A 26,209-nucleotide genomic window follows, 5' to 3' on the forward strand; every position below is an offset into this window, starting at 1 on the left:
AAACTCATATCATACATAATGTAAAAACAAGAGCAAAGATGCCTGAATAAACATTTTTCAAATTTGATGTTAGACACAAGTAAAATTGAGTAATAACAAGTATTTAATAGTTATTTATTTGCTATTTTTGGTCTTGTTATCATACACTTTTACAAATAAAAACAACACTTCTTTGTCATATTTTAAACAAGCAAATTCGTTGAATTGATATCCCCCTCCAATATGCTTCTGGACACAATAGTGTTATATTTGACACTCAAAAAAGCATTTTTTCAAGATACAAAGGGCCATAACTCTGTTATTAACAGATGGTGTACAATGCCATTTGGCGTGCATCATCCTCTTATCCATATATATACTCATACCAAGTTTCAATAAAATCAGCCAAAGCACTTCCAAGATATGGCTCCGGACACACAAAAACGCATTTTTTCAAGATACAAAGGGCCATAACTCCGTTACTAACAGATGGTGTACAATGCCATTTGGCGTGCATCATCCTCTTATCAATATATATATACTCATACCAAGTTTCAATGAAATCCGCCAAAGCACTTCCAAGATATGGGTAAGGACACAAAAATGCCAGACGGACGGAAGGACGGACAACGCCAAAACAATATCCCTCCGCCTATGGCGGGGGATAATAACCTGGCAATATAAGTTAAGAATAATTATGAACATTAAAAAAGAGGTTATAGTGGCTAAGTGGATAAAGTGTTGACATGCAGTGAGGAGGTCCAAGGTTTAATTCCCACTCTAAGAGTGTTTGCGAGATCTTTCGTTACAATTTCATTGTTGAATAAGCCAAAGAATTTCATAACAATCAAACTACACAAAACAAGATCTGCTCTGGTAAAATCGGGCACATGCTTAATGCATGTTCAAACAATGTCATACAAGATCAAGCTACACTGGCTTATCAGCAAATGTGTCTTATTCTGAGAAAATTGGGCTTAATGCATGTGCGTAAAGTGTCGTCCCAGATTAGCCTGTGCAGTCTGCACAGGCTAATCAGGAACGACCCTTTACGCTTTCATGGTATTTTTAGTTTCAAGGAAGTCCCTCCTTACCGAAAATCAAGTTTAGGCGGAAAGTGTTGTCCCTGATAAGCCTGTGCGGACTGCACAGGCTAATCTGGGACGACACTTTACGCACATGCATTAAGCCCAGTTTTCTCAGAACAAGACACAAATAATCTTTTCACATGAAGTGGATATTTGGTAAGAAATTTTCTTTAAACAAAAAAAAAAGCAGAAATTGTCACCCCTGATAAGCCTTTACAAACTGCTCAGGCTCAACTTAGATGACAATTTACACACATGCGTTTAGCCCTATTTTCCCAGAGTGGGACCCAGATGTAATGGGACCCGAGTCTGCTACTCACAATGTTATTAGCTGTCTTGAAGACCTCCCTTCCTTGTTGCTGATAATACCGATAGTCTGCCACCGCCACTATCTTACAGATCTTGTTACCGATCGCCCGCTTTGTTCGACCATCTGAAAGCCAGAGCCAAAGGATTTTTCAATGAACAGTACATTTCTGAACACCAGTTTTCATAATGCTATTAGTTTTATTCATTTGTAATCGGTCCAGTGATCTGAAATTTGTTTTTTTTTGCATTATTAAATCTTGTTATAGGACAAAAAATAAGGCAAAATTTAACATTCAGATACCTTTAATAACTTTTAAAATAATATAATATTATATAATTCTTTTAATGGAAAAATTATCAATAGTTAAGCAAGAAATTTATTATTTTAAAACTTTACTTCAAATTGTGTACAATTTTCTAAAGTAGCTAAATACCGTGTTTGAATTGTTTGTTTTCCACATCATCTGGTTGCGTGTAACCTTCATCTTCTGGGTGGACTGCTCCACACAAGGGGTGACTGCAATTGAACATGACATCAGACATCAGACAGTGTGATAGAGGGAAAGATCCACATGTATATGTATAATCCAGCAAGGTAAAAGGGTGAAGCTAAAAAGCAGCAGGGTCAAAAAGATGGACTAGTTTGTTGAAATTTTATAATAATGTGCTGTAACTACCAGTATATAAATCGAGTAATTAAGATTATTGATCCTCCTATTCAATTGAAATGTAATATTTGCATGATTGTATAGAATTTTCAAAAGGGCAGTTGATAGCTTGTAGGAGGAGAGGGGCTAGATCATATAGAAAGAGACTGTCAACATCTTTCTATACCCATAGATGTCAACTATAAGACCACTTTACCTTTATAAGTAAACTATATGACCATTGTAGCTATATTAGTCAACTATATGGCCATTTTACATATAGAAGTCTACTTTAGGATCATTTAACCTATTTAAATCAAATATATGACCATTTTACCTGTGCAATTCAACTAAATGAGCAGTTTACCTATATAACTGAACAGGACCATTTTGCCATATAAGTCAACTTTAAGACCATTTTATATAATTCAGTAAGTCGACTTCAAGGAAATTTTACCTATAAAAGTCAACTATAACATAGATATATATATATATATATATATATATATACTTATAAGTCAACAATAAAAAACTAAATTATATTTTTTTGGATTTTAATTCAAATAAACTACTTATATAATGTAATTATATAGGTAAGGTAAACTATTATTTTTCTTTGATGTCGGCAAAAAATGCATAATATAAAATAGCCAGTAGTCAATGTACTAATTGTTGTGAACTTACTTGTCTGACTTGATATCTTCACGTCTATAGCCTATCATGGCTGACTCAGCATAAGACTTCTCGGTTTTACCAACATGGTTTGACAAGGGCTGTAGATAAAAGCATTTTTTTGACAAGGGCTGTAGAACTAAAGCATTCTTGAAAAGGTCTGTATCAATAAAGCTTTTTTTAAAGGGCTGTAGAACTAAAGCATTTTGGACAAAAGATGAAGCAACAATGCATTTTTGACAACAGCTGAAGAAACAAGCAAAGCAATAAAAGTTCCCTACCTACCTACCTACCTACCTACCTACCTACACGATCCACCATTTTCATCAATATTTATAGTCTATTTGTTGCCATAGCAACCAGAATTCTTGACGTAGGAACAAAATGAAATGACGTGCATAATCTCCATATTGCTATCTGTCCATGTTTGAAGTTTCATGAAAAAATATGAAGAACTTTTAAAGTTATCGCTGGATGCAGAAAAGTGTGACAGACTGACAGACACACAGAGCGTAAACCATATAAAAGTCCCTCTCCAGTTTCACTGGCAGGGGACTAATATTTTTCATAAGGGATGTAGGGCTGAGTTTTGGTTTGACAAGGGCTGTAGAAATAATGCATGTATTGTTTGACAAGGGCGGTAAAACTAAAAGTTTTTTTTTTTTAAGAATATCGAAAGATGATAAAACAATCTTTTACATGGATTATCACAATGCTGGTAGTCTTAATAATACATTCGCAAATCATAAAATATAGGAATTTTGGGAATCATATCAGTTTGAGATACAGTAATACAATTTGGAAAAAAATGATTTTTTTGAAAATGAAGCATCAAACATGAATAACATACATTTGGGATATCATTGAAAATTCATTTCAAAACTGTGATATCATCACTGAAATGGTGTCTCTCTTTAAATTGTGAAATTTTCAAATTTTAATTTACCTTCTTTGGAAATTTTAGCTTTTTGGAAGCATCAATTTGAAAAAAAACAACACACAGTTGGAAAATCATATCATCTTTTTTTTAATCATCAAATTTAGAAATTAACAATTTTGGAAATATTCCATTTGCCTTGTTGTGAAAGTCCCTTTTAATAAGCAGTTATGGTATCACAAACTTTTCAAACTGGATGCTCCCCTTTAAAAGTGTTGACATGGTTTACCATGGAAATGTTGGGACTTTACCTCTAGAACATACTCGGTCCCCTTTGTGATGAAGACACCCGTGATTACATCGTCGTCATCAATGTGGAAAGAGGCCTGAGAGGATAGATCACCTGTCATAGAAAGAATTCATCATCACCATCATCGTCATCATCATCATCACCACCACCACCACCACCACCACAACCATCATCATCATCATCATCATCATCATCATCATCATCATCATCATCATCATCATCATCATCATCATCATCATCATCGTCATCGTCATCATCATCATCATCCTCCTCATCATCATCATCAATAGCAGCAGTAGCAGTAGCAGTAAAATCATCATCATAACATTCCTTATTAAGATATTTTTTATCAGTATCAATATGATCACAATCATAAATAGAAATATCTGGACCAGACTCGTGGTCAAACTTTTTTTGGACAGAAATGCACATGCACAGACCCAATTATGCATGTACCATGGTAATGTCACATCATATGGGGGCATCCAAAGAAATTAAATCTAAATCCTCTGTAAACATATTCATATTAAGCAAATTTACTATTAACTTGACTTATAGGAAATCAAAGGTGGTTGTTTTTCCATTATAATAAGCATTTACACATAACATATGATTCTTACATTAATCATTAAATAACAATTAATAACAAGAGCTGTCTCCTTAGGATGACATATGCCCCTGATAAACGCTTTGATAGAAGTTATGAGCATTTTTCGAAACCTTAATGCATTTTTCAACACCTAAATGCGGACCCTAAGTTCAAAGTCAAAGGGGTAAAAATGTGTGTGTGTGCGTATGGAAAGGCCTTGTCCATATATACATGCATACCAAATATGAATATTACATCTGAAGCAACATAGAATTTATTAGCATTTTTCGAAACCGAAACGCTAAGTGTAACGGACAGACGGATGGACGGACGGACAGACTGACTTTGCCATCACTATATGCCCTCCTTTGGGGACATTAAAAGTATGGAATTATGCTGATTGAAAGCTGAAGTCCTATTGGCTTAGCAAAAGTGTATGGTTTTAGAAGACTTCTTGACATTATAGGAATAGCTTTACTGACTGCTAAAAGTAGCTCTTCACTCAACAACACTTCATTAACTGAGAATACAATCCCAGAGAGCATTCTAGCAACTACATAAATATGTGAATCCTGGGAAAGCAACCTTTTGGAAAAAAACACTAATCTGCTGGTACAAATAAAGCTGACCTATTTATAATCCTTTCAAAATCACACACCGTATCAACCGTTATTATTTAAATCAAGCTATCATTGGTTCATATCATGAACCAGCATTGTTTGTACTGAGGGATTAGTGTTTTTTTTCTAGACTCGTGTGAATTCCGGGATCAGTCGATTTATGGGCTGATTGATTATTTTGTCAAATATTCATAAAGAACAAAGCCATGTTAACATGATATAAACAATAATATAACAGATATCAAAGTCATGGTATAATAATAATATATATATATATGGGGCCTTTATATCAGGCAGATATCAAAGTAATGGTATAATAATAATATATATATATCTGGGGCCTTTATATCAGGCAGATATCAAAGTAATGGTATAATAATAATATATATATATCTGGGGCCTTTATATCAGGCAGATATCAAAGTAATGGTATAATAATAATATATATATATATATCTGGGGTCTTTGTATCAGGCAGATATCAAAGTAATGGTATGATAAAAACATATATATCATGCAGTGGCTTTTGTATCAGGTAGTTATAAACAAGGACAGCAATTTTTTTGCCAAAATGGAAAAAGTACAAGTACCGTACCACTTGTGAGAGAGCGCAAAAAAACCTGAAATTGGGAAAATTTGCATTGTGAAATCTTCAGATTGAGAATAATTGATCTGACATATTGCTTGGTGCAAATTGCACAAATCGATTCAAATATTCATTTACATGCATTTTGGCTTGAAATGTTCAGTTTCAGTGCTCATTCTATGTGTTCACTTGCAAATTTTGGAACAATATTGACACAATTTTCCTTCATTTTTTTTTAGAAGGCTCGTTTTTTTAAAATAATTTTGAACTTTTTCTTAAATTGTACCTTTTACAGGCACTTTATAAAGAAGGAAAAAATCGGTAAACAGACACAAAAATTTAACTTTTTGATACAGATATTACATTTATAAAAGAAAATAGTTTAAACTTTCAAAGGCAAGTGCTTTTTTCTCAGAAAAGGACAAATGCCTACATCTCTATAATAAACACTAGATTGTCACAATACGCCGTTAGCGTATCGTGATACTGCAACACTATATCGCTTTTCAGGTTCTTGTTTTTCACAATTTTATACTAATTGTTATTGTTATTCGTGTCTTTTTGGACAATGTCCACCATGTTGTTTCACAATAGCTGTGACTACGATCTGTGTAAATCAAACGTTTCAAGGACAGGTCCCTAGACAGGTTTAAAACGTGTAGCCCATTATTAAATATCCATAGCGATCTGACTTTTCCTCGATTTATTCATCATCTAAAGATAACATTATTCGGAAGTGCCATGCTTTGAACGAGCGATATATACTAAAGAAAGAAAATAAGAAATGGAATAAACATGTTTCTGATAATTATGAACTTATTTGCATAGGAAATCTGTCCCAACTTATAAAATGGTACAATATTAACGGATTATTTGTTTAACCCTTTTAAATCGCTTCTACAGTTTTCAAAACGATAACTATATAAAAATATGTTATATCTTATGTGTTCAAAAAAGAATAATTAGATTGGAAAAACCCGTGTTGCAACCCCGTACCGCGGTGCGATTTTTTGAACGAAAAACATTGCATCATGGTATACCGGTTTACCAGTGAATCGTGACAGCCCTTATAAACACCCACCCTCAAACAACTTGACCTCCATCCCATACAAAGATATATAATAAAAAGAATAATTGGTAATAATAATGAATCTAGGATGGCTAGCTTTGTTACACATTTAAGGATCACTGATTTAATCCCTGGCCCAACCATTGAATTTTATTGGATAATAGTCATGAAATCCTTACCTTGGCCATTCTTTCCTTCCTCTTTTTCAAGTAGGGCAGTTGTCAGTTACTTACATTTGAACCTTGTTCTAAGAAAACAGGTCTTAATGCATGTGCGTAAAGTGTCGTCCCAGATTAGCCTGTGCAGTCTGCAAAGGCTAATCAGGGACTACACTTTCCGCCTAAACTTGATTTTCAGTAAGGAGGGACTTCCTTGAAACTAAAAAATACCATAAAAGCAGAAAGTGTCATCACTGACTAGCCTGTGCGAACTGCACAGACTTATCTGGGACGACACTTTACACACATGCATTAAGCCCAATTTTCTCAGAATAAGATACATTTTTAAGTGTTTGCATTTAGTATTGCTTAAGTTACACACCCAAACAAAGAGGCTAATTGACCACAGTGACATGACAGGAGTTAAGTTGCAAAATTAACAAACAAACTAGTAAATGAATGGTCTCAAATTAAATGCCTTTGGGAAAATGTACCCCAATTCAACATAAACCAGACATTTGTATAGAAAGCTCCTAGCAAAAGGTACTATAGTAAGTGTCTAACGTCTATAATACAAACACGGGGTACTTACCTCAAAATGGACCATTTTGATTTCTATTACTTTTTAAACAAAATTTAAAAAAAAGAATGGTAAATGAGAAAAAATACGTTAAAGAATTCAAAGAGAACACACTGAAAAAAATCAAGCATTGATTGAGACACTATTTTATCCAGTAATCATACCAGAATTAATGAGGTATAACCTGAACCAATTAATTTTGGTGATTTTAATAAAATAAATAAATGTTGAAATACACATTACTTGTTTAGTAAAGTGACATCCATTTTGTTTATTGACAGGAAATCATTTTATATTAAGTGTAGTTTTTAGCCATTGTCTTTTGTTAACTTTTAACATGAATGCAAAAAGGCAAAATTTAAAGGATATATTGAATACAAGGCAATAAGTGTTGATAGCGTGTAAATGTAAATGTATTTGTTCAGCACAAAACCAGCTGCCATGCAAGGCTTGTTTATATCCATGGTGGAACCATCATCCAAGTCTGCCTTGAATTGGTATACAAACTTCAGTATAAAACTAATGTATCATGTTGATGACTTCGTCAAATTTCTATATACCCCGGTAATTGAATATTAGGCTATTATTGAATAAAGATATTTTTTATTCATGAAGACAGTGCCTAAGAAAATCTTTACCACAAAAACACTTTGAAATAAGCACTTAAAGGGACTTGTTCAGAGTTTCAACAAAATTGTCTTAGATTAAAAATAGAATGTAAAAACTATGCATTATATTCAAGCAATCTGTATAACACTCCTGATTAGAAAATGCTATAAATATGTTTGATCACAGATTATCATCAACCTAAATCCTAAAAATTGTAAAGCGTCTGTAAGATTTTTCAACTATAATTTAGCAAAAGGTTGTATTATACGTTATTGAACATTTCTAAAACCAGAATTGGTTAAGTGGTAGCAATAAAGGTTTTGCTAGGTCATTGGTTCCATCCCAAGGGCAGGCATCTGCTTTGATTTTATCTTTGTTTCCATATTACATGTATTATAATAATTTAGAACTATTCCAAATATTACAGTTTTGTTAGTTTATGAATTTAATGTTGTTGTTTTTTCAAAAATCCAAAAATCTGTGAACAAGTCCCATTTAACCACCATTTGATTCTGTAACCATCTTAACAACTTTAATGGCATCTTTCCAATTAGCAAGCAATACACATATGAACCGCGTTCTGAGAAAACTGGTCATAATGCATGTGCGTTAAGTGTCATCCCAGATTAGCCTGCGCAGTCCGCACAGGCTAATCAGGGACGACACTTTCCGCCTAAACTTGATTTTCGGCAAGGAGGGACTTCCTTGAAACTAAAAATACCATAAAAGCGGAAAGTGTCGTCCCTGATTAGCCTGTGCAGACTGTACAGGCTAATCTGGGACGACACTTTACGCACATGCATTTAACCCAGTTTTCTCAGAACACGACTCACATAATCAGCATTCAAAGAATAAGTTTACTGTTGACATGGTCGTTCAAGAGCCCATTATTTACACTGTAGTTATCTTAAGAAGTCATGGTCAATCATAATATGTGTCATGTTCAACTAGAACAAAAAGGTCTCAAATCTAATTTGATTTTCTAAGGGACTACAAACTTTTCAAAGTGCTCATCTGAGTGGCAAGGGGATGTATAAAAGTTGGTCTCATTAACAGAAGCAAAATAGCACCTACCCACTACTTGACCTGTCAAGAAACCATCTTTCCTGAAGTCTGACACTTCCTCCGCTGTACCATCGCCATTGACAACGAGAAGTTGGAAATCTGGACTGAATATCCGACTAGGCTTACCAGTGATTGTGAAATTCCTGAAATTTGTGTTTGATATCAATTTTGTGAAATTTCTGAAAATTTTGTTTGTTGGAAATTTTATAATATCATTTTCATATTTATCATCAAAATTAGATAAGAAGTTTGAACTGTGGACAGAATATCTGACTAGGTTTGCCAGTGAATGGGAAATTTCTGTAATACTGCATTGTTATGATCCCTTAGTTATTTCAGCCTAAAAGAAAACAAAATGAAACATCATGAAACCAACAAATCAGCTGTTAGACACTGACATATGCCATACACTGTTAAATTAAGACTTAAACATGCCATCCTTTGACTAAATTTGACCCACATAACCCATTATTTCAGTTAACCATCCATAACGTAAGGTAAGGGCTGGACCAAAAGTACTTTTCTATTTTTAGTAACAGTGAAATTGATCACTGAAATTGCAAAGTCATATTTGTTTATTTTTGCTTGATTTGTGTATGACTTTCAATTTTCCCTGACATTTTTAGTTACAGTGATCTTGACCCCTGTCCCCAAATGCAATCAAATGTAACGGTTTATTTAACTTGATCTTTGCATAAAGTGTAACTAAAATATCTTTATTCATTCTGTTCTGAAGTTATTGAGAGAAAACCATTTAGCTATTTTCCTTGTTGGAAAAAAATACGCTTTACATAGGATCTATGGCTTGAAAATCATATTTGACATATCTATGACCTTCAAGTATTACCTAAATTTTGAACCCTGGGGTCTGGTTCTTTAGCGCAACACATTGTCTCACTATGCATAACATTTCTACCAAGTAATTTCAAAGTCTTTAAATACTGTAAATAATTAAACTCCAGAAAAGACTTGTAGATTAAAAACTTATATTGACATTTGACCTTCAAGTGTGACCTTGACCTTGGGATCAGGTTGACCTTCAAGTGCGACCTTGATCTAGGGATCAGGTTCTAACATGTGACACACAGTCTCACTATGCTCAACATATATGCCAAATTAATTGAAAATCCTCCAATTTTGGACAAACTTATACTCCAGACAGGAATCTGAATGTACATCCACCTGATACAGGATTTTTTTTGCCCAATTGGGAAAAGTACCGGTACCAGCCCAATTGGGAAAAATGTGCGAAAACCCCCTGAAATTGGAGAAATTAGCGCCATGAAGTCTGAATATTTGGAAAAAGGTACATTCGATTTTTTGCACCCAAATACTTTAAAATTGATCACTTAGTGTTGTCAAGTTGTACATAATGTTTACTTAAGTTGAAGGCATACAATTGTAGATCTGCGTAGAGAAACTTACTAAAACTGCATAGGGAAACTAAATGTTGCATTTTATTTATAAAAAAATATTTACTTTTATTTTAAACCTTCCATTGGGAATTTTACTAAAATTTGTATTTTTTTCATAATTGAAAAAGTGCCTTTTATATGTACTTACTTGCCAAAAAGTGACACATGGACCTCCTTGGTTATTTGACGCTCCTCTACACTTCGTCTTGAGAGGGAGTGCACTTGAACATCACTAGATGTGATGATCTGGTATGCGTGGAATATGTCTTCTAGATGACCTACCCAGTGAATAAACAAACAACTACAGTCAGTTTATGTAACAGCAGTGATAAGTGTGAAGTGGCGGCTCAAGCGCAAGCCGCATCTTGTAGAAAAATTATGTATGCATTAAAATACACCAAATTTCACATTATTCGTTACTCCGACCCAGATCCAGATCGCAGGGGGGGGGAGGGGGGGTGGGGGGTGGGGGTGGTGGTGGAAGGTTGAGCTTTATAGTGATTGAACAGCCTGGCATGTGAAGACAATTGTTTATTCAGTCGTTTGTTCAATAAATCAATCATTCACATTCAATAAATAAATCATTAAATCAATAATTTATATTCATTCATAAAATCAATCATTCACATTCATTTATTCATTAAATCAATCATTCACATTTATTTATTCATATAATCACTCATTCATTTATTGAATCCATCACTCACATTCATTCATTAGTAAAATAAATAAATAATTCATTCGTTTAATAAATCACTCACATTCATTCATTAACTTCATCAATCATTCACATTCATTCATTCAATCAATCATTCATTCACATTAATTCATAAAATCAATCATTCACATTCAATAAATCAATTATTCACATGTTTTATTCATTAAGAGGGTTTATTGATAATACTCTCTAATAAATCATAAAACAATCATGTGATTGACCTTCTTCATACATGAATAAAATTACTGTTTGGTTAATGGCATGAAAAACAAACAGATTTGGCCAATATTTTTTTAAAAAACAAATGTGCAGCTCCATGAGATACACATGCATGCCAAATATCAAGTTGCTATGTTCAATATTTCAAAAGTTATTGCAAAACTTTACTGTACAGTAAAGTTTTGGGACAGAATGACAGACAGAAAGAAAGAAAGGCAAAAAGAAAGACAGGCCAAAAACAATATACCCCCGATCTATCGATCCGGGGGCATAAAAATTAACAGTGCTTTATCATTTGTCTCAATAAAAAGCATGTGAAAATTATGCAGCCATGTAGAACGTCGCATGGAAAGTGTGGGTGTATTTTGTGTTGTTTAAAAAAATTAATATCACGTCAGGCCATTGACGCATGTTCAGTGGAAAAAACCCCGCCCCGATTGGATGTTATTTCATCACATCTTTAAATAGAAACAAATACCAAAATTTATTTGACACTTAAGAAAAATGGGGAATGTTTGTATTTCTTGAAATTCATGAGAACTTTTATCGTAAATTTTTACCAAAATTTGCTTTAAAACTGGAATATAGGCCGGGGTTATCGGGTAATTAGTAGTGACGGGAAAAATAGTAAGTATTCAGTAAAAGATACATTCAATTTATTATGATTTTAAATATTATTACAATTGTTCTCTTAAAATTGATTGACTAAATAATCATTTTTAAAAGATTTTTATTTTATGGCGGTGTGATCGCAGCTTGCCTAGGCGGACAGATGCTAAGCATTGCGGCAAAATGCGATGTGTCGCTGCATACTGGCGTGGCTTCAACTGCTTACTCTGCATCCACTCGTTGCGCCTTGCCGCGGATCACGAAATATGTTTGTTCCGCGTTTGCTGTACTGTATGGTAATTCAAAGTACTCATAACAGATACAAATTCGAGACAGGCCTCCAAGGGCAGGGATGGAAATTAGTGGTTTCCTGTGAGCTGGCCAGCTGGGGTAAGTAGATTTTGGCCTGGGCAATTCAATTCCAAAAGTTGGTAGTCCGGCAGAGCAACTTGTTTTTTTTTTAAAGCTTAAAACAATTCAGTGCAATAAAAATTGAATAACAAATGACCACCATGGATCAATACTAGTTATATAACAGTCATTATTTAGGAATAGGAAATGATTCAATTCAGGCTCATAATAATACATCATGCATTGAACATGTGTAATGTCAGCAATTTTATTTAACTATCTATTATTTTATTAAAAGAATGTATAATATACACATGTACATATTTCTGGGCTTGTTATTCTTTATCTGGGCAACCAAAATACTAAAGATTGTTGCCTGTGCGGGAAACCAATAGTAAGAAGTTAGTTTCAATCCCTGAAGGGAAACTACCCTTAAAACATTTTACGATCAAAATGTTGACAACATAGGCGCGTCCATCTGGTGAAGAAAATGTGCAGGTTTTAAACATTGTTTAGGCTCTATATATGGGAATGAGGTCAGAAATACGGACAATTTATTATCATAGTTATTGTTTTTTCCTCATGATTGTTGTCTTATTGTTGTCTTATCGGCTGTGGAAATTCTCGCGCTACAATAGTCCATATAAATGGACTCCCAGAACCTTTGATAATTTTTGCTATGGTGGCTCTGGCAGTGCATATGCACCCTTTCATAAACATGGGTGCAGTTCAGCGCAGCGAATCCGTGCACTTCACTAAACACAGTTACTGACGTTGTTCGAGACAAAATATTGGTGTAATGCGACCTGACCTATATTGGGTCAATTTTCCAATATGGCAGATACAGCGTACAAAACAAAACCTTAGTCAATACAAATCAATTATTTCTTGCTTTAATGGTACCATTTGGATGAGTTTGTGGTTTAGATAGGTAAATTTTAATAAGCTCTTGCAGTTTCAGTGTTCATTAACCTTTGAATTGTTGATAACATTTTGCACCCATGGACAAGAGAGATCGCATTGCAACTATCAGCCTAAGCTGAGAGTTGAATTATTGCAACTAGCGCTACAAAAGTGAACAATTTTTGGGCACGTGCGTTTGAATGTTGCTTAGAAGTTTACGTTATACACGATTTTATAAGCCTGCACAGTAACTTATACTAGGAATAGAGGATAATAGCAGTGTTATTTGCTTACAAGTTTAACGGGTGCATCATATGTACGCATAACATACACTTTACGGCGCAAATGTGATGAAGAAGTCAGGCAATACATACCATTTACAAAATAGTGAAACAAAAATAAGCAGATAATTAACTTAAAGTTCAACATCTTCTCGTCTCCTCCATAGAGATGTAAACAATTCTAAACACGAATGGTAACGAACGTAGGCGCTTGACTGCATTATGAGAGTTACGTAAAATGCGACAAAACGATTCAGATTTTGATTATTTGTATGATAGGCTACACGCCACATACATAAGATTGAGGCTACAAACCACCAAAGTTTTTTTAATCATGTATATCGTATTTTGTATTAGTGTGTATGTTAGTGTGTATATTGTTTTTCTTTAAAACTGTTCCTTATTATCTTATGGCTGTGTCTTAATTGTCAACATTATCAAGTAATATGATGATAGGTGCTACCTTATTTACGACCAAAGCTTATTTGCGCAGCACGCCCTCGAAGAAACCTCAACTATTTCTGAAACTGTTCGCATTTCCTCAAACTCATAGCAGAGATTGTTCGGCGTAGCTGTCTCATCCAAGTTTTCACCTTAATTTACATTAACCAAGAGCCAATAAATTGCTGGAGAATGTGTCCGGTAGTACTGATTAAAAAAAAGTTAATTTGAAAAACTGCTTTACAATCTTTGTAAGCAATTCGGAAATCCTTACTGTTTCCGCAGACATTTTCTTACGGCACGTAGGTGCATTTTTGTTTTCTGCAACGAGTAGACTACGTGTCGGTAACGGAATTTTGTTTTGAATAAGATAACCTACGTATATGCCGTCGAGATGTCAACATCGGAGCCTAATTTAGATTTTCTGCCGGTATTCAAAAGTGCATGTATTTAGGTCTTCAAAGAAAAGTAGTACATTTGAACTTTTTATTTGCAAACAAAAAATACAGCTTTGAAACGAGACACAATGCGCCATAGGATCATATATCGATGTATGCTGATATTCGGGCAACACTATCATACACGAGTGCTTGTCAAGTGGCTGAAACAGTTTTAATTCATATCTGGACTGATAAACAACCTTTTTTTATTTCACGCTTGTTGTCACAAATACTTATCTTCTTGTGGGCGGTTACATTCTTTGAGAAGTGTCTCAGATTAGAACTTTTACTTCGTTCGTTCTCATTTAAATGTATGTGAATGTAATGCGGCTTATAATTGTTTTACTTCGTTCGTTCTCATTTAAATGTATGTGAATGAAATGCGGCTTAGAATTGTTTTACTTCGTTCGTACTCATTTAAATGTATGTGAATGTAATGCGGCTTAGAATTGTTTAACTTCGTTCGTACTCATTTAAATGTATGTGAATGTAATGCGGCTTAGAATTGTTTTACTTCGTTCGTACTCATTTAAATGTATGTGAATGTAATGCGGCTTATAATTGTTTTACTTCGTTCGTACTCATTTAAATGTATGTGAATGTAATGCGGCTTAGAAATGTTTTACTTCGTTCGTACTCATTTAAATGTATGTGAATGTAATGCGGCTTAGAATTGTTTTACTTCGTTCGTACTCATTTAAATGTATGTGAATGTAATGCGGCTTATAATTGTTTTACTTCATTCGTACTCATTTAAATGTATGTGAATGTAATGCGGCTTAGAATTGTTTTACTTCGTTCGTACTCATTTAAATGTATGTGAATGTAATGCGGCTTATAATTGTTTTACTTTGTTCGTACTCATTTAAATGTATGTGAATGTAATGCGGCTTAGAACTGTTTTACTTCGTTCGTACTCATTTAAATGTATGTGAATGTAATGCGGCTTAGAATTGTTTTACTTCGTTCGTACTCATTTAAATGTATGTGAATGTAATGCGGCTTAGAATTGGTCAGAAACACATCTACGATATTAATCATAACATTCAGATTTTATGACGATCGTTTTCAACAATGAAAAGCGACAAACATCAACGCATTAATTAACAGTACCTCCCATCAAATACCGCTGGCTCTTTATCAATAATACATGGGGAGTTACCAGGAGTTTGTGTGTTGGAATCGCCTCCCTTTCTGCAAACTGAAATTAAGACACTTCAAACAAATTCAGAGTTTGTGCACAATTTCAGCCTCCGCGAAAAAAATATGATTGGAACCAGCATAGCTGGATAAAATATGACTGGAACCAGCATAGCTGGATCAAATCCATGCCTTTATTACTAACCACGTGATGATAGGCCTGCAACGCGTCGCAATAATTTTCCCGTTTTTATTCTTACTTGTTTAATTTAGGTAATTTATTTTGTTATTATAAACCTAAACTTATACACAATTTTTGAATAATAAAAGAAAATGATATAACTTTTCATAATATAATACTAAAACAAACAAAAATATCCTACCAAATCTGGTAGGATTTTCTTGTGATGGTGAGAGCATGGAACGACAACTCCGCGTGGGGATTGGCACAATTTATCTACTTATATTAGGCGCAGTTTGTTTCAGGTAGAAAACTCAGTTTTAATTCGAAAATCCGCGTCAACATAATGTGTAAATAAGATTGAGTAATACATATGCACTACAAGGAACGTTAACAAGAGATAATAACTATAGAAAATAAATTGGTTTGTAATGTATCCAAATAGTCGAAACCTTTTCATAATGCGCAGTATGTCCCATTCTTTTGCCAAACACAAAACTCGGGTCGGACGAATATACAACACGGAAATTACTACATTTATTCATATACACATTTATTAAAAGTACTGTCATTGGAAATATAGAAAAGTTAGCATGCCGATCGAGGCAGATATGAAGTAAAGAAAACAAAATGCCAAGAAACATTTATCAAAGACGCGCGCCGCTTTCCTCCACCTTATGACATAGACCATTTCTATTGTCAGTTTCAAATAAATCACGATCGCCATCATTATTCACTGAAAATGTGTTCTTGTTGTCAATGTATTTCTGTTCACATAATCAAATAGAAATTACTTTAACCACGACAATACTATACTTTTGAGAGTCCTATTAAATTTATTTAAACGTATTCTGTTTTTTTTTAAAGGGGCCTTTTCATAGATTTTGGCATATATTAAAGCTTGTCATTAAATGCTTTTGATTGATAAATTTTAACATTTGAACTAAAAATCTCCAGTAAAAAACAAGAATACAATTTAAAAAAAGGAAAAAAAGTTACCCTAAAAAGGACTCGAACCAATGACCCCTGGAGTCCTGGAAGAAAAAAGTGTACCGCCTTGACCACTCGACCATCCACGCTCATGCTTAAGCAGATTTATTTTTTTAGCTATACAAGCAATCCTCGTAGTTTCCCAATATCGCTTTATCTGTTGGATGGCCCCTTTATATCAGGTCAATACTGTACTTTTTAGATTCCAATGAAATTCATTTAAACGACGTCGTATTCTGTTTTTTAAAACTTATATTGTTATAAAACAGCTGACATAATGTAATTTGTTTTTGAAACAGTTTGTTTTAAACTTACTAAACTTTTATATTTCAAAATGCGACGAGAACCGTAAAACACTCTTCAACTGTTCAAGCACTTTATTTTTCCAAATATAACGTGTTTTTATTGTTCTATTTAACTATATGTAATGAAAAACACGAACGGCAATAAAATACTTCGTCAATGCACTTCAGTTATTATTTTAAAAGCACAGAGATGGACTTTATAAAAATTGCGTTTTTTATTATTAATCTAGCTGAAAGTATAACCATGCCATTAAAATTCCAGGTATTTCAACCACGAGTTCTCTCTCTTTGGTCTGCGGTGGTTTTCCAGGTATTCCAACCACGGGTTCTCTCTCTTAGGTCTGCGGCTGTTTGTCCCCTTCATGTATTCTAATGCAAGTCGCGTATTGGAATAAAAGGTGGCTGTTACTAATTGATACCTGGATTGTTGTTATGGCTGCCAGGTAGATGTTGAGAGGAGGTGGTGTATTTTTAGAAATAATGAAAAAATAATACACACTGTATGCCAGACATTCTCAAGAAATATGTGGTATGGAAATCGTGCCGTTGTATACAGTGCCGTAGTCGTGTGTTCTTAATTGGAATGTGATAGGGTATGACCCTTGAGAAAGGTAATTTGTGTGACCAAATTAATCTGAAACGTTATAGCGTTAAATTGCCAGAATGCGTTTGCGTATAAATGTAAATAAGAGTAATTAAGTCTAGCACATTTATCATTGTACATGTTGCTATAAATGTTAAACGTTTAAAGTTGAATTAGCGTCATAAACTACATGTATATTGAAGCTCAATAAACACTGTATAGCGGTATTGATGTCATGGAAACAAACAAGTAAACGCATGTATAAGTTCTGAACGCCTTGTTGCTGTTAAAACTGTTGCGCAATGGTAAGAAAATCAAAGTCAACTGTTATATTTCTCATGTAACAAACATAGAGTAGTTAGCAGTTTTTGATTACCGTAAACACAAATAAGCGGTAGGATGCAACATAAAACAACATATACAAGTTATATGCACTTTCTTTCATGGTAGAGTCCCGCTAACCTTTTATTAATGTTTGTTAATTATGAATGCTTATTACTAATGTTTGATAATTATTAATGTTTTTGGTTTTCATTATGATTCATTAGATTATATATACGTCTTCTATTAAATTTAAAGATTTAAATATATAAGACACTATCGCATAATTGTTTAATTATGAACAACTTGAGGTAGTGTCTTCACGGAATAACAACACAAACTTAATGGGTTTGTTTCGTGTTTGGTTCGTGTTGCCCATTATGTTACCATCCACATCCATAATTGTATCGAACGGTTATTTTAGTTTCGTTTGATGTTAATGACTATAATAATGTGCCTGATTTATCTCCAAACTTTGATGTTCGTTGCTTTCAGTTACCCTAGGGAATTATTCTCATAGCAGCCGTTGAAGGTTTACTTAAGGTACTGTTACTTTTGTATTCGTTAAACGAAACTCTCATAGCTCAAGTATTAATAAACAAAGGTTATTAAAATGTGTCACCAACGACGTCAGTGTTTTTCCCTTAAGTCGGATTTGGTTAAGAAATTTTATTCAGTTTGATTTTTTTATTCATGTGGTTCAAGTGTCGAACGTAAACAACGTCATCTCTTCAAATGATTTGAGTTTTAAACGCTTATTAATTGTAAACGTTTCATTTTTTTTCCACGTATGGTTTTAAGTTTGAACCGGTTATTGTCAATATGGTTTGATTGTTATGTCCCCCACCACCATAGTAAACATATTGTTTTTGCCCTGTCTGTTGGTTGGTTGGTTTGTGTGTTTGTTTGCTCCAACTTTTGTCATTTTTCCATAACTTTTGCAAAATTGAAGATATCAACTTCATATTTGGCATGCATCTGTATCTCATGGAGCTGCACATTTTGAGTGGTGAGAGGTCAAGTTCAAGGTCATCCTTCGAGGTCAAAGGTCAAATATATAGCTTCAAAGCGGCACAGTAGGGGACATAGTGCTTCTGACAAACACATAGGTTGTTTAGTATGTTAATATATAATTTAACAAAATTACATTTCTTTCCGGTATTTTCTTCTTTATCAGTCGTGATCACTAACTTAAATATTGTAATATATTTTTTGCGTTCAATATAAATACATATTTTAAGATAGTTACGCATTAGTTTGCGCTTATTGTGTCCACTAATTTGTATTATGTAATGCAAAGATGGTTCCATTAGGCATCAGTCGTGTTGAATTGTTACGTTTTTTTAAAAAGTTGCTACGAAGACTAGGTTGAGATAATAAATCGAATACCGATGTTCAAGGGAATCACATTAAAAGGTTTGGATTATGCATGTTTTTATTAAAATCTAAACCTGTAAACAATGACAAGTATACAGCTACTGACAGTTTATCGACCAATCGGTAGTACTGCGTGAACTCAGCGTAGTTCGGTATATGTGCTTGTTTGTGGGCTGTTGGTGGAAAACCCATGGCATAGTGCCCTTTAGTATTTTGTCCTTGATCATAAATCCTGGTTTAAATGGTACTGCAATGCAGCATATTTATTAATGCAATAATAAACACGATAATTAATGCATATGTTAATATGTTATGTTAATTTTAATTCCGAATACTTTGATAACGTGTTAATATTTGCTCAGCATTCAGACGGTACATTAATGATACCTTTGGACGAAGTCAACAGACTTTAGAAAAGCGACTTCGATGATATGTATAGTGTATGTATGTATCTCTTTCTTTGCAAGCTACAAATCACTCACAAACTGTAATCCCAATGTCAACAGATGCAGTATTTTCTGTCAAAACTAAGAATAATAATTTATGTGTCTTTGCTTCTAACGTGCTCCTGGCGTGCAAACCCGTAATTCTGAATGTTATCAAGACAACAACTTTCCGAGGGACTGTAACATAGTAAAATAAATCAAGTATAACGATTTGTTCATTGTTACATTATATTAAGATTTAGCAATCTGTTTAAGTGACTCAAATGAGTCTACCAATACCACAAACGTGTTATATTCTGTTAAGCCCATGGAAATACGTTCAAAGGAAAGCGAAAATTGTACATAAATGCATAATATTGATTTTGTATTTAAGAACTTTGAGTTTTTGATGTATACCAAGTTTTTGGAAATTGGAATATACTTAAGTGAGGTTCTAGTGTTTGCGAACTTGGTTTCTATCGCCAACAACCTTCGTATAGTGAGATTAGGCTTGTTTGAGTATGAACCGCATGTAAATTATAATGTAAAGTATGACATTCACAGATTTATTGACGTGCTATCAATGGTGAGCAGTTTCCATTTATTAGCAACATGTTTGAGCTAGATGAATGTATAGTTGCAATTTTGAAAAGTTTCAATCATGACGAATTTCAAATAAAGTAATGTATTTAATGCTTCAGTTTTGCTTCGAAAAAGTACAACATCTAAACAGTGTATTCTTCACATACAAGTAACAATGCGTTTTAACATATTACTTTTTGTAAATATAGTATAATTGTATTAAATAAGAATACACAAATCATATTCGCTTTAATGGGAGAATGGCATCATTAGCCCTTGTTCCGCCTGGAAATAATAAGGAATAGCTCTTTGATAATCACCGGGTGGTCCAAATTATGTCTTAACCAGTAATATGGAATTCCATTAAAGAACGCCGTCAATATCTTCCATAATCAATTGCAGAAATTTATAACTACCGGCATATAAAACATTCTGGTAGTTAAGTTTGTTGCAAAATTAAATATAATCATTACTTTTTAACTCAGTTTTAACTATTGTTTAAAGACGACCGCAAGCATTGCATTTGCTTTTGTTTCTATGGACTACAAGATCTAGGGACTTGATATTCGATGTCTTTGTTTAAATCGTGCCTGAAGTGAAAAAACTATATTTTAAATATGCTTTTACCCCGAAAAGACTAGCTTAATGGGTGTAATATTCGGTATGCAATATTGGATTGTCATCCTCTGACAATTCCTGGTCGTAGGATAGACACTGGCCACCTCAAGTCACTCTGGATCAGCAGACGATTTATTACATAAATCATTCTATCTTATGGAGGATTATGGAGATAGTCAATGTTTCACGATTGCACGACCAGTGTGTCCGGTGGTTAATATTCACCAATACAGCAATTTTTCGTTGCATGGACCTTACTGCTCAGTGCCTTGATATTTTGTCTGTAGCGTCATAAAGTCATCATCTACACATTTACCATGGGGTCACACATTTATATTCCCAATGTCTCTTTGTTTATATAGACCTATAGAGATATAGCAAAATAATTTTATTTATAATTAAGTGTAGTATTTGATACCACAGAGCAAAAGCAATAATATGTAACATCATATTGTGGTCGGGTACAAAGTTTTTTCTAAATAAAAAAAAATATATTGAAAAATTAATTCCGTCGTCAAAACTGCGACAACCGAGAGGTCACATGGTTAATATAAACTGAATAAGCACAATAACTATGATTCTCTTATTTCCGAAATAATAATGTTGCTGTTTATCAAATGGATGCATTGCAATGCCAATTTTGTTTTTAAATCCACGAATGGTGTTATCCAGGTAGATATTGTGTTGAGGTTGTGTATTTGTTTTATAGAAAAATAACAACACAAACCATATGAAAGCCATTCTCAATGATTATCGTTGAGTTGAATAGGGCGTCATTCATGCTAATGTATAGTGTCGTTGTCGTATATGCTTTATCCGATTTTGAATGGGTATAATAATCAACACAGGTAATATATGCTTTAGCATACAGATTGCCTATTCTACACCTATTTTGAAAGGCGAAGCAATTTACCCGACTGCGTGTGGGAGTGCATTAAAAATGGTAATTGATGAACATCAATCAGCACGGTCAATTTTATGATGTTTACGTTGCTCTTATTGTTTTAAAGTGTTTCGTTCCACAGGCTTCATAACTAGATCGATGCGCGAAGAACAATAAACAGTGGCATAGAGTTGTCTCGCTTTTTTAAAGTCTCTAGTACATGTCAGAGACTCCGTTTACTTCATAGTATTTGCTTAATATTAACGTTTGTCATTAAGTGTTTGTATTATAAATCTTGATTATATTTTTCCTTGTTCTATAAGTGCAATTAGATCCAACACATTCTGTTAAGCGTGAAATACAATTGTATATATTTTATTCAACGGACCATATCGTACAAATGTACGATTATGAGCAATTGAATGTATAGTCTTCAGGGCATTACGACCACTTATGGGTTTGTTTCCTGTTAGGTCGGTTTTGCCCATTATGGTACAATCCACGTCCATTATTGTAACGAACAGTAACTTGAGGCGGTCGATCGGTTTTCTATAGAATATTTGTCTTTAATTTGTTGGCCCTGAACGCGATTGGGATATTCTTGCGAGAGCAACGTCAGTTGTCCAAATTATCGATCGTTTTACATAAGATACTCTCATACTGTCACAAACATCTTACATAAGTATCAAAGGCAGTTTAGGGGTATACTAAATATAAAACACAAAGGATAGTGTTTTCTACCAAGGCCGATTGGTATGGACTTTATTTTTTTAAAGCAATATATACTTTACCCCGAAAGAAGCACATTATCTTCATTTAATACGACGTATGCTTTTAGCAACACTCAAGTTGGACGTGCAAATTTCATATCCAAATCAATCTGTCATTAACAGACATGTTGATAATTACAATAAATTGGTATTTTATTTAGAAATAACTACGTTTACCTAAAGGCGTTTTAACAATTAATCGAATGACGAGGTAGCCAGATATCAAAATCGGAACACAATTATATGCATAAGGACATTGTCTTTATTGAACTATTGACATGTAATATAAAACGAGATTCATATCGTTATTGATCTTTTATTGATCACCCATTAATACCACATACCTGCTTTTGTTCCTGGCCAGTGGTCGGAGAATCCATGACATCGTGACTTTAGTTAAGCCTTAGCATAATTCGTGTAAAATCAATTCTGGTTGAAATGGTACTGGTGATGGAAATCTGAAAATCTTATTGCAATTAGAAAATTAGTGTAATTGTCTCTTAATAACTACGATAAAATTGCCTTAATTTGCACAACTGTATGCATTCGTTTTTATAAGTTATTTATAAAATTGCTTAACCCTTGTTATTATAAATGTATATGTTATGCTGTTTTATAACCCGAAGTGTTCTCGGGATATTTATTTTATGGTTTCGACAATATGCTTATTTTTTTTTTTTAAGTTAATTGTTTGCATATGGAAATATGGTATGATCAGCATGCATCGCTAGTACATTTTAACATTCATGCCCGTCCAACCATTGGGGAAATTCGAATATTACCGTGAACATAGCACATTTTAATATGCACGCTCTAACTACCAAGGGAGAAATACGAATATTATTTAGAACATTGTTTATCGGCATGTAACTAATGAAGTATGATAAAATGGTGTATTAAAGACAAGTCGAGTGCGGGAGAGATGATATCGTAGAGCAATGCTTTTTCACAAATGTTCAACGGACAAGGAACATCGTACCTTGCTAATATTTTATATAATATCTTGTTAAACACCAGCTACGAAGCATGGTTCACAATCCCGTTATAATTTGTCATTTTTTGTACAGTCAAGGACTTGAGCTTTTTAAAACTTTATAGGAGGTAAACAAACAATAGTTGTGCAATTTCGACAAGACTCAAGCGAGGGAATCTTTTTATCACGGCTTGGAATCAATAACGATCGATTAACGATTTATGTAATGTGCCCAACTATTTTTCTTTCCATTTCCACGGTTTCCATATGCGACGAGTGTCATGGTTTGCATAATATGTTGTTTGCATTTGAGCGTTTTGAGTATGTTCGATCTTCTAAAATATTTACAATAGAGAGTTCTTTGGTAGTAGTTTGTTTGCTCTTAGTTTCTGTCCTATTTTCACAAAGAATCTTCGTATTGTATTTGGTGTATACGACCCTTGGAATAGTTTATGGTTTATACACATTTCGTTTAGTATACGGGCTATAGACACTACGCTAAGTAAACTTCCGGATAAACCTTGAGTTTACAATAAAGGTAAATTGCAGCATTTAATGTGTTCATCTTTTCTTTAATTGCTGACAGGAATTATTGATATCTTATTTTTTATTTACTGTTAAACGTATGCATTTATATCATTGTTGAAAAATTATACATGACACAATCTAAATGCATTGATTTCAGTAAGGTTCGAACGAGGGTTTCAATATTTTATAATTTTAGTCGTTGCTTACCTCTATGACCTCTTAAAACGCAAGCTTCCAATGAAAAATATAAGTACTTAAGCTTTTATTAAATACAGATATAAAGCTAAGAAACCATGGTGTTTATTTTTATTAGAGCAATAAAGATGTTGCTTCTTTAATGTGCGAGCGCGTGGTAGCAATTAAACTTTTTCCACCTGTAATTATTATAAAGTAACTCTTTGATGGTCTTCATGTGGTGTACATTATTACTCTACAAGAAATGTGGAATGCCACAAAATAACGCTGCTCATATTTCCATATTTTTCGCAGCTTCCTTTCGTCTGTTCGTCTGTAAGTTCGATCGATGGATAAACCTTATGTAGAAATTCATTCAAAAACTGGCAGTAAAATCTACTGTATTCTCAAATGGGTATGTAGTTGAGTTCAGAGCAAGATTAACGTTTTCGTTATTTGTCACTTTGTGCTTTCCCAATGCTGATTGATAATTGTCGGACATCTTTCTGTCTCGCATACACTGTTTCCGTTATAAAATGTTCAAGAGCTTTGTAGAAACTGGCACAATTTATCTTATTAAAACTGACAGAATAACTAATACATATAGACATTATCATGTAAATTCCAGCCTAAAAGTCTCTGGTCAAGGGTTAGTGTCGGTGCAAATAATTGTTCTGCATACATATGGGCAATTTTGTTGTCATGTCAATTTACGTAATGAACGTTTGTAATCAATCAGTGTTTGTTCTTCTTATAACATAAGTTTCGATTGTACTGCAGAGATCCATTTAAAGACAGCCAATCCCTTAGTGTTCTACTGTGCAAATGTACTTTTGGATGACTAATTTTATATCGTATAAAAAGCGACAGACCACGAATACTTGAACATCTGTGAAAATCCCAATTGTAGTTCACCATCTTATTAATCAAAATTACATCAAACTGCGTTGAAATAAGCAATTTTACAATAATTTGGTAATAATCAACTGTATAGTGTCTGAACATGCGATAGTGTTTGTTGAATCACGAGTAAATCTAGTTATGTATTTCTTCGTTCACACCGTCAATAATACATATTCTATTTGCACTAAGTGCTTTCGCTAACAAACGTAAGAAATTGCCGTTCTTACAGACGAAACCGTTTTCAGTTAACCGTCATTTAGTTTTATAAGAACACCTTTTAAAATGCATGAACTTAGTTTTATATGGCTTTGTTGGTAAGAATTATTTTACACTAAAAGTAACGTATAAAGCTTCAATATCTTCTTTTTTTTATCAATTACTGAACACGTCTTTGGTTAACCTCGATTTTATTTCAAAATTTAATATACATAACGCACATTAATACAATGAAAAGAAATCCGTAACAAGCAATATTAATGATTATATGTCAAGTAAAGTTAAGTATTAATTATGATGCTAATTGTCTTTTATATGATATTCCTTATACTGGGCACGTTCATTACATTTCAGATCTTTATTTTCTATCAAGTCAAATAATATCACAATTTACAAAAGGCACTATGCCAAGTAATAGGAGTGATTAACTAGCGCATTATATCTTAGTTGAAAACCTACATCATCGCTTTAGGTAGCATATTGCTATTTTACCAGTAGTTAAATACGTATTATATTACATGACATGGGCCAGACAGTGCTCTCTCATTTAAATGGACGTGTCACCTTTTACCCTACATATGTGACTTTTATATGCACCCGTTGTTGAACGAGTTTGTTGTTAGGCGTATGTGCATCGCACGCCAGTTAAACGATCGTTTCACGTCACACGTTCTGATGAAATCGATGTAGACTATGTCAGAATCG

The 26,209-nt window shown here is 33.6% G+C and overlaps 1 protein-coding gene across 2 annotated transcripts in view; it reads right to left on the reverse strand.

The window, feature by feature from the left end:
* LOC127848415 (ADAM 17-like protease) overlaps positions 1-13,853 on the reverse strand; it is a 36,102-nt gene extending 22,249 nt beyond the window's left edge. The window contains exons 1-7 of one of the 2 annotated variants that reach the window (XM_052380867.1): positions 13,748-13,853; positions 10,722-10,851; positions 9,168-9,301; positions 3,884-3,975; positions 2,708-2,796; positions 1,811-1,893; positions 1,388-1,500 (exon numbers count right to left, since the gene is read on the reverse strand). In XM_052380867.1, the coding sequence (XP_052236827.1) occupies positions 1,388-1,500; positions 1,811-1,893; positions 2,708-2,796; positions 3,884-3,975; positions 9,168-9,301; positions 10,722-10,851; positions 13,748-13,802 (696 nt within the window). In that variant the 5' untranslated portion in view covers positions 13,803-13,853. Of the gene's footprint in view, positions 1-1,387; positions 1,501-1,810; positions 1,894-2,707; positions 2,797-3,883; positions 3,976-9,167; positions 9,302-10,721; positions 10,852-13,747 lie in introns of those variants that run through there. The other variant, XM_052380868.1, reaches the window with a different exon arrangement.
* Between the last annotated feature and the right edge of the window lie 12,356 nt (positions 13,854-26,209).

Source organism: Dreissena polymorpha, chromosome 10 (genome assembly GCF_020536995.1).
Source record: "Dreissena polymorpha isolate Duluth1 chromosome 10, UMN_Dpol_1.0, whole genome shotgun sequence".
In the NCBI taxonomy this organism is placed as follows: Eukaryota; Metazoa; Mollusca; class Bivalvia; order Myida; family Dreissenidae; genus Dreissena; species Dreissena polymorpha.